This window comes from Parasteatoda tepidariorum, chromosome 10 (genome assembly GCF_982258835.1).
Source record: "Parasteatoda tepidariorum strain Cologne lab strain chromosome 10, Ptep-v5.0, whole genome shotgun sequence".
Taxonomy (NCBI): domain Eukaryota; kingdom Metazoa; phylum Arthropoda; class Arachnida; order Araneae; family Theridiidae; genus Parasteatoda; species Parasteatoda tepidariorum.
The window spans coordinates 7,838,161-7,851,268 of record NC_141764.1 but is presented as its reverse complement, the minus strand read 5'-3'; the positions used below and the strand labels follow the sequence as shown (position 1 = coordinate 7,851,268).

Below are 13,108 nucleotides of genomic sequence, written 5' to 3'. Positions count from 1 at the left end.
AGGTCGTCGGGCTACCGAAGCAGGGGAGTCATCCCCTCTGCAGAGGATCAAAATTGCGATGGTATGTCTTCGGATCATCCTTAGGGATGTTTCCCAGACCGTCACCAATAGCACATTGTGCAGCTCTAGTGCGACATAAATATACCTACCTACCTTAACTTGATTTACGTTAGATTTAAATTAATCTAAGTTACTTTTACATAACGTTTGTTTTGTTACATTTAAATTAATTGTTTTCATTTCTTTTCCAGATACATTCTGGTTGAACCCTCAGTTTCGAGTAGTTCTGGAAGATGTTGATGAAGATGATGATGACGATTTATGCACAATCATCGTAGCTTTGATGCAGAAGAACCGACGATGCAATCGAAAGATGGGACAGGAGTGCTTGACAATAGGATTTGCAATTTATTATGTAAGCATTGCAAATGTTCTTCTTTAACACTCTCGAAAATTCATTATTGCTCAAAATGCCCGTTCTAGGACAAAGAAAATCAATCAAGATAAATTGTGTTTAAACTTAATGATGTTCCTTATTACATTTAAAGTATGCTTTATTCTATGTATTTAGTTTAAAAGAAATTGCCCAGATTATTAAACTTAAGTTGAATTATTTTCATAATTTATAACTGAAAATGTGAAGAGGGAATTTAAGGCAATTGTGGCATGGTTATGACGGGAGTAATAACAGTCAACTATTTTTAGGTAAGGGTCACCAGTTTTAAATTTGTACGGTAAAAAGTCTAGAAGCCATTACCTTTTGGAATTTTTTTTATGTAAAAATATTTAGGTTGTCAATATTTTTGTTTCATATTTAGTAGAGTAAAGCGTTATGAAACATTGCAGTAGAAATCATTGCAATCCTCAAATATATATATATTATAGCTTTGCAATGTATTTAGTAAGAAAAGAAGAAAATTTTTACTGTTCAATTGTTATTTTTTGACACGAGAAAAAAATAATTCCTTTTTAAAAGCAATTATCTCTAATAAGGAAACCAACCAAGAGTAAGACATTGAGGCGATTATTTCGTAATATACAGCAGTTTTTTTTTCGAATAATTATTTTCTAATAATTCAGTAATTTGTAATCAATTGTATTATTTAAAAATATTAACTTCTAATCTTAACCATAGTTGAGGACTAAAGCGGAAGAACGGTTTATGTCCACTTTGGATGCATTTCTATCTGCTGCATTTTGAGAATTGCTAAGTTTTGAAATGGAAATTCAGTCCTCCCCGTGGGTTATTACACAGTGCTTTGAAAAAATCGTTTCTGTCCGCATTTTTTCATATTTCTCAGAAAATATTTTAAAAATCATTTCTTAGCTTCAGAAGTGTTTAGATTATGCGATTTTTCATACTTGTCAATGAAGTTTAGAGATTTAAGGGACCGACAATAAATTACAAATGGAAAATAGTGTTTTTGAAAACCCTATGCCAAAAAATGTAACAATAAGTTTGTAACTTGTAGCAGTTATTTAAGTTTTTATATTCAATAATTGAATAAAATTTTGTAAGCCTAGCTCAAATATTTATGGAAATATGAACATTTTTATAAAAAATTAATTGTTTTTGTTTTACGTTTTTTTGCTACAACTTTAAAAATATTCAATAAAATTAAACAAAATTCTTAGAGAAATTTAATATTAGTTATAAAATCTTTGATTTATTATTTGAGAGAAAAGTGTTTAAAAGTGCGTAAGATATGAGAAATTAAAGTAGTTATGTTATATTGCGCCTGCGCAGGAAATATTAAAAAAAATTTAATTTTTTAGAGAATTGTGTTTGGTAACTAATAAAAATAGTTACTAATTAAAATAGTTTGGCAGCTAATAATAATATTATCTTAGAAATTTATAAAGTTTTAAGCAATTTTTTAGGTAGTTTTCGAACTTTTTTTTAAAGGAACTCAGAATTATATGGGTTTTTCTACAAACATTATTTTGTATCATAAGACAAATGCCTTACAATAAGCACTCATACACTGAAGTGTGAAGGAAAGAAAGCAAGCGAAAGAAAAGATACTTTTATCGGGATGAATCCTGTAATAAATCTTATTTAATAGTACAAAATGAAATTTTGAGTTTATTTTTAAAAAGTACAAAAGCTACATAGAAAATTATTTGAAAGTGTTTAAATCAAATACGATTTTCTATAAGCTTAAGAAGAAGAAAAAATTCCAATTTTTCCCGCGCATGTGCTGAATAAAAAAAAAACTGCTGTAAGTACTCATATCTTGCGCAATTTTAAACGAATTTTTCTCAGATTTTAAAGTAATGATATTCTAACTAATTTTAAATTGTTCTAAAGATTTTTGTTTTATTTTATCGAATATTTTTAAATTTATAACAGAAAAACTTAAAACAAAACAAAATTATGTTTTTTTATAAAAATGTCCATATTTCCATCCAAAATGAACCTTTCCCAAATGTGTTTCCAATTTCCAAAATGAACCTTTTTTAGTTCCTTAGGAGAGTTGCGTTAGGTTAAAATGAATAATTCACTGTGAAGATTTCCGGATGAATTCTTTACAGTGAATGAAATACACTGTAAAGAATTCTGGATCAAATTACAGTTAAATGTACCGGTGCAACATCAATAAAATCAATTTTTCCGTAAAATTTTATACAAATTATGGTATATCAGATTTTTTGTTCTGTACATTTTTACGGTAAAAAGTATTTGGTCCCTAAGTGCGGATACTTTTTATAATAATTTGATCCGGAATTTTTTAAAGTGCAATTGTCTTAATACTAAGAAATATAAGAGACTGACAATTATTCATTTGATGCTGTTACTCTTTACTGCAAATTTTTCTTTCTGAATATGGATGCGTCATTTCTTTTGCTAATTTTTTATATTTATTTTTAATTTGATCAGCACTTTTAATTCTAACTAGTTTTATTTCTTAAAAAGAGTGTTCAAATATTCTGTTACAAAAGTAACTGTCCTTCTAAAATTTCCGTATCAAAGATTTGAACCGATTATTTAAAAATAAAGGTAAATTGCTTAAAAATAATTATTCTGTAATTTTTAACTTCTTTGTAATTGATACATTGATTTGAATTTCTACGTTCTCTGAGAATGAGGCAAAAATGTATGCATCATTAGTTCAGCAGTTGTTATTAACAGCTAACTCATCATCGAAAATTCATTTTAAAAGAATAGAATTTCCTCTTAACTTTTTTTTTCGTTTCTTTTTTATTCATATAATCTTCTCCTCGTCTCAAGGTCGGTAGTGGTTTCTAAAACTCCTTATTATTTTTTTTTATGTATTTTTTTCCTAACAACTCTATTCTTCTTTTTAAATAAATAAAGAAGCTCAGTCTAAAAAAGAATAATGAGAAGGCTCAACTTGGCGTCCTTGGCTGCTCTTGAAAAAGTAATAAAAAGAAAATGTTGATCTCGTAGATTTAATTTAATGCCGAAATGACCGCTTCTCCTCTAATGGCGATTATTATTAGATCTCGAAGAAATAATTGTTGAATAATGATTCGATGAAATATGAGAAAGCTAGAGCTATGTAAATAGTCAAGATGATTCGCAAAAGCATCAACATGTATTGAACTAGTTCTCGTCCTGTACTGAACATGTTTTAGTAAGTAGGGTATATTAGATTAAAAAGTATATTATGTTCAAAAGAAATATTTTATATACTTTTTTAAAATGAGAAAATAATAATTAAAACGCTAACTTAAATTTTAATTAAATCAGATTAAGTAATTTGCTAATAACTAGATTTGTTTCTTAGTTCATTGACGGTGATAATCTTGGTATCTGTGCACCCAGTCAAAACGATTTTTAACAAAAATGAAAAAAATAAATAAATGTTGCGGTTTTCTCGGGGGTGGCTAGATTACTTAAAAAATTGGTTATCTTAAGGCCGGGATTGCCTGGTTGGTAAGGCACTGGGTTTATGTCGAAGAGATCGTGTGTTCGATCCCCGCCAGCCGAAGACTCTCCGTGTAGTAAATGGTGACTGATGCACGTTAAATCTGTCGGGTCACAAAGTTCTCCATGTTCCCATAACAAATGGTTAACATTTAGGACTCTCGAGATACTGATCCAAGATCTCCCCTTGTCTTCTGGATTGGGATCAAAATTACAAGGATACGGAGTTGAACATTGGTAGTCGTAAACCCATAATTGGGTCGGCTGTTCAACAGCTGTTATTAAAAATTTTAAAAAAAGTTGGTTGTTTTCTGGGATGTTTTTATTTTCGTTAAGTTTTTGCACTAGAATCGCCAAAACTTGGCGATTGTTTTGGCATAGATAGTGATAAGGAAATCTTTCCATAATGTGTCATTAACAAATTATTATAATACATCTGTAATAAGCTTTCTATGTGTAAATGGAATGTATGTGCTATAATAGATTTGAAAAACGCTCTGAATAGTGTTTAACTTTGTATCGAATAATGCGATTTTTGCCTTAAAGTTACAATCACCTCTAACTTACAATCTTTATAGCTCGTGGGGGAAACTAAAATAAAAATTAAGAATAGCGTTCTCTATGTAATTTATTTTTAAAAAAAAGATACAGACTCAAAAACAGAAAATGAACAACAATTGAATGTGGAACTGTAGATTTATAAGAAATGTGGAAAATTTTCTACAATTATATAACATTTTAAGCTAATCCTCTGAAATAAAGTTACGTCTGTAGCACGTAGAAGTGACTGAAAATTAAATAGTTTTAAGTTAGAACGATTTTAACCGTGATTCAATTCTAAAAATCATTTCAATGCTAAATGAATGAAAAAATGAAATAAAAAGTAAATAAATAGAATAAAATAAAAAGTAAATAAATAGAATAAAATAAAGTAAATAAATATTTTTTCCAGTTAAATTTTCAAACATTTAACTCGAATAAAAAACACTTTAATCATTATAAAACTTTTTAATCAAAAAATAATCCCCTTGCATGTTTCTGAAACCTTGCCTATTTTTTTATTATATATTATTCGAGCTCTGATAAATTTAGATCGATAAATGATTTTCAAAAGAAAAAAAAGTATTAACAAGCCTAAAATTTCTTTTTAAAGTTTTTGCGAGATTGCAACCGTAAATAAACAAAAAAATCGCGTTATTTCAATGATTCAACTTCCAAGAATCAACCGAAGGCTAATTCATTTCTCATACTATTTCCTTTATCTTTCTAGTTTCCTGTTGAACGCGCTTCGAGTTCGATTATGAATAATTATTTTTTTTTGTTTTCTTTTCAATAGCTAAAAAACCCAGAGAGACTTCCAAAGCCCCTTCCGAAAGAATTCTTCAGGTACAATGTGGCCACCGCGAGATCTGATACTTTTATAAATTTGAGAGAAGTGAGTAGCAGATTTAAACTCCCTCCAGGAACCTACTGCATAGTTCCATCCACATTCGATCCACATGAGGAAGGAGATTTTGTTCTGAGGGTCTTCGCAGAAAAAAGGAACGTCATGACGTAAGTTCAACCCTTTCGTTTAGAAAAGTAACGATCGTTCCTTATAAAGAGAGTCACTGTTGAATCGACAATAATCATTAAATTAATTCATTGATTCGACTTGATTGTTTCGAATTAAAACGGTGATTTGATTTGTGATTCTTATTTTATTAAAATCTAATCGAATCCGTATTTCATTTTACTCAAATATATTTGAAAAAGGAACGTCATGACGTAAGTTGGCTTTATTTTTCTTAGAATTATAAACGCCATTCATTACAAATAGAGTTGCTGTTAAATCGATACGAATCACTAAATTAATTCACTGATTCGACACATAATTTTGACATTGTTTTGAATTAGAATAGGTGTTTTGACGTGTGAGGCTAATCTCTTTATTGGAATCAAATCGAAACATATTTTCTTTTTATTCAAGTCTATTTGGAAATTTGTTTCATCCCTGTTAAAATTTATTCGTAATTTCATCAAAAAATTGTTTTATTTATTTGAATGACTGAGATGATTTCTTTATTCGACATTAATTCGGGTGCGAATCAATGGATCGAATTTTCAGATTTCAACAATTCAATTTAAGTCATAATTCAAATCGCTGGCTTGACACACTGATTGTAATCAGTTGAATGGAATTGCAAATTGAAGCAATGTAAAACTAGTTTTTTCTAAGTTGGTTACTAGCTGGTAAAATAAATTATTAAAATCAGTGATACAACTTAGATAATAATTAGCATTAATGATTCATGTTTGTAAATTCCAATCGGTTTATTAACGTAACTGATTAATGCTTTTAACCATACTATATAATCATTTAGGTAGTCTTCGGGATTAATGATTCTAATCACTTATTCGAACGACTGCCAATCTTCAACTCCGAATCCTTGTCACTTTGAACCCAGTCCAGAAGACAAGGGAACTCGTGGGTCAAGTATTGGGAGAAAATTGCTCAGAGGACTTTTTGATGGAACTTACCCTCATTTGCGTTGCATGGAGAGGAAAACCACTAAAACCTCCCACGGTTAGCCTAACGGCAAGGGGACTCTACCACTGAGGATATTTTACATCAGCACTGTGGTCGGTGCGAGCTGGGTGCAGAATTCGAATCAACCAGCCATTGCCGGGATTCGAACCCGATTCATCTCATTGGAAGGAGAGTGCTTTTTCCGCTGTGTGAGCACCACAACACAACGTCAAGAAGCAAGAGATGACGAACCACAAAGCAGTTCAGAGCTCACAGGGCGGCGGCGGCGGCGCCAACTCAAGTGCAGACGACAGGGCTGACAGCAGAGAGAGAGAGAGAGAGCACCTCTACACCAGAAGTCTAACGAACCATAAAACTTTATTTCTAAAAACAATTAAGAAATAGATAAATTAAAAGGTTAAAATCATGAAAAGACTACATCAGATTGAAGAGTTGCCCGAAGGCTTACAATCACGGAGCAGGAAGACTACATTCATTACAAAATAGATTCATCACAGTCTTATCCATCAGTTTCCAGCCATTGTCTGGTTCGAACCCCGGCAATGGCTAGTTGATTCGACTTCTGAACCGACCACAGTGCTGATGCGAAATATCCTCAGTGGTTGACGGATCATGGGTTAGAGTCCCCTTGCCGTCAGACTCACCGTGGGAGATATTCGTGGTTTTCTTCTCCATGTAACGCAAATGCTTGTTAGTTCCATCAATAAAAAGACCTCCATGAAGGCAAAATTTCTCCCAATACTTGACCCAGAAGTTCCCTTGTCTTCTGGATTGGGTTCAAAATGACAAGGGTACGGAGTTGAACATTAGTAGTCGTAAACCCTAAATTGGGTCAGCTGTTCAACGACGGTTATAAAATAAGATAAAAATGTGTTATAGTAATGTTCTTATTTTTATAATAAATAAAATATTATTATAAAAACATAATATAAAATATAATAAAACTATTCTTATTTATTATAAAGTATATATAAGGAATTATTTACTATGACGTATAATTTCATTCCAATGGTTCAAAACACTATTTTCTTAAATCATTTAATTTAGTTGTTTAATTAATCCTTAATAAATTTATAATAAACATAAAATTATTATAAAATATTTTATTAATTATAATATTATTTAAATAAACTATTTATTATAAAGTATAATTTAAAACCAATAGTTCAAAACGCGATTTTAAAAATCAATTAAGTCGTTTAATCATTCGTTTGGCTTAAACGTTTAATAAATTTATATTAAATAAAAAATTGTTATAAAAATTACATTATAAAAATATTTTTTAATGAAATTATATATTAGGAGCAGCCTGCTGCCACGAGCTGGTTCGCAATTAATTCAGTCGATGTTGTCGTAAACGTATAGAATTATTGCCCATAAAAGAATATGTGTTGTGATTTCTTTTGCTTGTAACAAGCGTCAAAAACAAGTTGCTTAAGTTCACTTGTTTAGCAAGACACACGCCCACTTCTATGATAACAGCGAGGCGAGGACAGGAGGAGAGAAAAAAATGAATTTTTCCTGTTGGGAGGAAAAAAAAGAAAGTTTTCAGTGCCACTGCCAAGATGAGAAAAAACACACATAAGGTTTTTCACCTCACACGTGGAGAACTTCCTATCTAAATAAACGGGGATTATGTGTTAATTTTGGAATGAAACTTTCATCTGTATCGCTGTAAGATGTATTCCACGTTTCGAGTTTCTTTTAGGTCTTCTTATTATTCACCAGACAGAAGGTGAGTCCTTCATATTGATAGTTATTATCCTCATGTAAATTCATATGAGTTTTACCAGGGTTACCTATGGATGGTATTTTCCACACTACAGTCCCTTGTCAAATTATTAGACGCACTAATAGATTTTGTGTAAAATCTTAATTGTCAGGGGATACAGCCTTATTGTTTCTACTCGACTGAAACCGGTTTGCATTTGTTAGAGTGCGTCGAATAATTTGGTCAGAGACTGTAGTGAGAGCTGCAAGCTTTTGACTGCCTTTACTTCCGGGTTATCGTTTTTGGTGTATTTTGAAGCAATTTGGTTCACAACGTGATCATTGTGTTTTGAGACTCTATTGAGTATTATTTCCTGTAAACGTGTATTTGTTACCTGATTTATTATTTGTGTTTAAAAGAACAATCCTCATTTGAATATACCACTTCGAAATTTAATCCTAAATGATAATTTGTAAAAGGAACTTAATCTCGGTGCTCGAACAATATGCTAACACTGACGTATGATGGTGCACGCCTTGCACCATCAACAAACAGTAATAAACAAGTAAAAAGAGGCCAAATCAGAACTGCCAAAAAAAGCGAGTTATTTCGAAATCTAGCAACCATGTCACCTTTTTTTAACCATACATTTCTAAATAACTAAAAAGAAAGTTTCACTTCAAACACACCAGAATTACTTAATATTATTAATATCTTATGAAATACAACGGATTTGAGCTTTGAAATTACATAATTTACTTCTTGTATTAAAAATAAAATTATCCGTTTGAAAATATCGCCTTGCAGAAAAATCTATTGTAAGCAGCTGTATACGTTCTTACCGGAAGTAAAGCAGGTCAAGAGCTGGAGATAGTTGATGTTTTCAGTCATATTGAAAACATAATCAATAGTCTTAGAAATAGTCTTCCGTCAGTAGTCCTTAAAATGTGTTTGTTTTCTTTTAAAAACATAATTCTTTTTTTCACCAACAGCAAAATTTATATCCCGATCATCTGATTTATTTAGTGTTGCATCGGCGATAAAACTACGTACGATTGTAAGTTGGCGATAAATAACTTCACTGAAATGGTAACCTTTGCTGTAGACATGCGTACTACTTCATGCCCACAATTTAAATGTCGAAGACGTTTTATTGAAAGGTCTATTTTTATTTTGATATTTAATGTAGACAGTTGGAATAATTTATCATTCGAAATTTCTCTGTAAATTTAGCAGACAGGTAAAACTGCGTTGCACTTTCATATGAAGCTGACAAAAGACTTGATTGTTAACAAATTAAAAAACTAGATTTTTATGGTGGAAAAGTAAATTTTTAAATTTGTTTTTAATTGTCATTTTAGACTATTTATATTCATAGTTTTTAGTGATAAAAATTAGGATGTTTGTTATAGATTTTAATAGTCACTTTTGACATGGATCGAGAAAATGAATTAGCATTCAGCAATTTTGAACGAATCAGCATTTTTCTCATCATCGTATCACGTTGTTGTCGTCAAAGGTCATTAAGGCAAGGGGTGCGATTGTTCTCGTTTCCATCTATGGTCAAGAATTCAAATTCTGCCACACCAATAAGTCACACCCGTTTATAGGGCAACCCATTCATACATCCATTCAATCATTCATCTATCGTAATTTTGACCTGAACCAGAGAACGATCAATCTCCAATTCAGTATTCCCAGAGGTATAATTTGTTATGGGAACATGGAGGACTTTGTGACCAGAGAGATTTAACGTGTACCAGTCACTATTTACGGCACGGGGAGTCTTCGGCCGGCTGGATTCCGAACTTTCACGAACACGAGTCCAGCGCCCTGCCAACCAGGCTATCCCAGTCTTCATATCACGTTACGACAGAGGCTTTATATATTCAAACGAGTTTAATTTAAATTCAATCATGTCTGAGTATTTTTAAATGCGTAAACAAAAAAATAGATATCCAGCTTGAACAGTGTGTTTTTAAACTAACACAAAAATGACGAATGTTCTTGAAATTATTTTTCTTTGTTCATTTTAGGGAATACGACGAAGAGATAGGAATAGCCAATCCAGATGACGAGGTAATTATAATTCCAAATATTAAATTTTTTTTAAAAAATACAGCATGTCTCTATGCCGTAGTACAGAGTACAAACGGGAATGAGGAAAATAAAACAGATTTGGTATAGAAAATGCCATGTTGGTAACTGTTAGTTAATTCCTCAGGGTGGCTTTCAACCAGGGAGGTCAAAAAATGGAAATTAAATAAAGGTAAACTATATTTTAAAACTAAATTAACAACTTTTACTTCTAAACTTAGTTAACAACTAAATCCTTTATCCTTATCGCAACAGTTTAATTAAGAAACTAAAAAAAAAAAGAAATAAAATAAAGGTTTCCTTTCACGTGACGTGAATGAGAAAAATAAAACAGATTTGATGAAGAAAACGCAAAATTGTCAGATAAAAAATGGAAATAAAACAGTAGGTAAGTACTTTATTTACGTCGCACTAGAGCTACACAATGGGCTATTGGCGACGGTCAGGGAAACATCACTGAGGATGATCCGAGGACATGACATCAAAATTTTGATCCTCTGCAGAGGAGATGGCTTCCCCGCTTTGGTAACTCGACTACTTTCGCGTGAAGTCGACCACTTAACTGCAAAACAGTTTAACGAGGACCTATGCCACTGGCTGATCCATTGCAGGCTGATCCAAGTGGTCACTCACCCGCTTACTGACCGCAGCCAGTGATGCTCGACTTCGATCATCTACTAGAAACCGTGTCTTTATGATCAGTCCAGTGCGGGATTAACGGATTATGATCAGTCCTCTACAGAAATGAATTGGTTTTCTTTTTCAAATCTGTTTTATTTATTTTTTTATTCATGTTTACTGGGTCTTGAGAATGGGCGATTCCTGTCGATCGCTCAAAACATGTCATATTTTTTCCAACTTAATAATTTTTATGACAAATTTTGTTTCTGAATTATCTTTTCGCTACAGTTTCGTGGGATTAAAATCCGTTGTTAATAACTGCCATTATTTAACTTTTTACGCTGCTTTAAATGGATATTATCCTGTTTCATAATGAATGCGTAATAATTCATTTGAAATTCATAACTTGAAACACTTAAAGCGAAACTATAACCTAAACAGTTTATACGAAAAAATTGGAAATGTCAGTTTTTTGCGGGATCGTTTGCATTTATTCTGTGACAAAAAAAAGAAAGAAAAAGATGCCTTATTATTTTCAATGTAAGCTATGAACTTTTCTATAAAGATATAGACTATTCCTTAAAGACTGCTCTTGACATGAATTTTCAGACTCTTTATCAAAAATGAAAAATAAAAGTTAAACAAATGGGGGGTAGTCGTTATTGAATATTTAAACAAAGAAAAAAAACAAAAACGCTGTCGAAACTGACCAACAACAGGTAGAGGAATGCGTATGTAATAAACACCATTACAGATTTAATTGGAAGTAGTAACTTGTGTTTCTGATAATCGTTTTTAAACTTATCCCTGTTACCTTCCGCAATCAAACATATTTTGTTGTTGACTACAACCAACTTCCTGGACGGTGATTTGTCAGTTTTCGATGGAGTTTTTGTTTTTTCATAGGTCAAATATTGATTCGCGGCCTCTTATGTGCAAAATATTTTTTTCTCATTTTTGATTAAGATTCCAAAAATACATTAAGCAATCTTTGTGAAATGCTTTGAAAAAAGCAGACTTCGTATAATTTTGTTACAAAAATGATTTTTATTTAACGCAAGAAAACATTAAAATTAAATGCTGTTTAATTAATTAAGTTATGTACTGGAATGATATTGAATATTTTATTGAAAATGTTTTATTGGCAGAAGGACTTATTGTACCAAGACGACAAAACAGATTATCCGATTCCATATAGTGTAAGACTGAAATGAGCATGATCTATCCCATCTATCCTACATGCATTCTATCCCATATTCTAGTTTTTTTTAAAAAGCACATTTAATTGAACATGAATTTTTTCCCCCTTAATTTGTTACAAAACCTGAATGATGTTCTTTTTATAATTATAAGTCCGAAATCCTACAGTGTGTTTAGTAATAACCACCTGTAATGTCTATTCATTTATAATTTTTGTAAGAATGAGGTTTTTAAATTCCAACCAATCATTTATTGAGGTGATTAAGAGGATGCGATTATGGCAAATTCTCTTTCACGGAAATAAATAATTATAGATAAACTCGATTTCCGATGAGAGAACCAAGAGAAAAAAAATTCTAAATAGATCTAATACTAAATAAACTATTACTAAGTAAATTATTACTAAAACAACTGAATAATATTAAATAAACTACTACTAAAATAACAAAATAATACTTAATAAACTACTACTAAAATAACAAAATACTTAATAAACTACTACTAAAATAACTAAATAATAAATATACTACTACTAAAATAATTAAATAATAAATAAACTACTACTAAAATAACTGAATAATGCTAAATAAACTGCTTCTAAAATAACAATAAATAAACTACTGCTAAAATAATTAAATAATACAAAATAAACTACTACTAAAATAACTAAATACTAAATAATACTAAATAAATCTAGTGAAAAAAATATTAATTATTTTTGAAAAAAATACGAATTTTTTTTCAAAATATCAGAATGCAAACAAATTGTGGCAGGATTATACCGTCAAGTAATCGTGCAATAATTTTTTTGCATTTTGATAATTTGAAAAAAAAAATTTTTTTCTTCAGAATTTGAAACTTTATGATTTTCACTTGGATTACCTGAATTCATTTTCTCTCAATTTTAAAATACCAATGTAGGTGAGACAGAATTTGCCATGAAAAGTTTCTCCCATGGTTCTATTGCGTTCTCATAAGAGCAAAGAGGGAATTAAAAATTGCTTAAAACCAATTTAATATACATTCTAGTCTCACCAGACAATAAAACTGGTTTTTG

General features: G+C 30.8%; 1 protein-coding gene across 13 annotated transcripts in view; it reads left to right on the top strand.

The window, feature by feature from the left end:
• CalpA (calpain A) overlaps positions 1–13,108 on the top strand; it is a 93,932-nt gene that overhangs the window by 62,190 nt on the left and 18,634 nt on the right. For 7 of the 13 annotated variants that reach the window (XM_043051897.3, XM_087153089.1, XM_071184450.2 and 4 more), the window contains exons 10-12: positions 252–415; positions 5,229–5,446; positions 10,170–10,212. In XM_043051897.3, the coding sequence (XP_042907831.2) occupies positions 252–415; positions 5,229–5,446; positions 10,170–10,212 (425 nt within the window). Of the gene's footprint in view, positions 1–251; positions 416–5,228; positions 5,447–10,169; positions 10,213–11,999; positions 12,051–13,108 lie in introns of all 13 variants that reach the window. The other 6 variants (XM_043051893.3, XM_087153088.1, XM_087153092.1 and 3 more) reach the window with 1 other exon arrangement.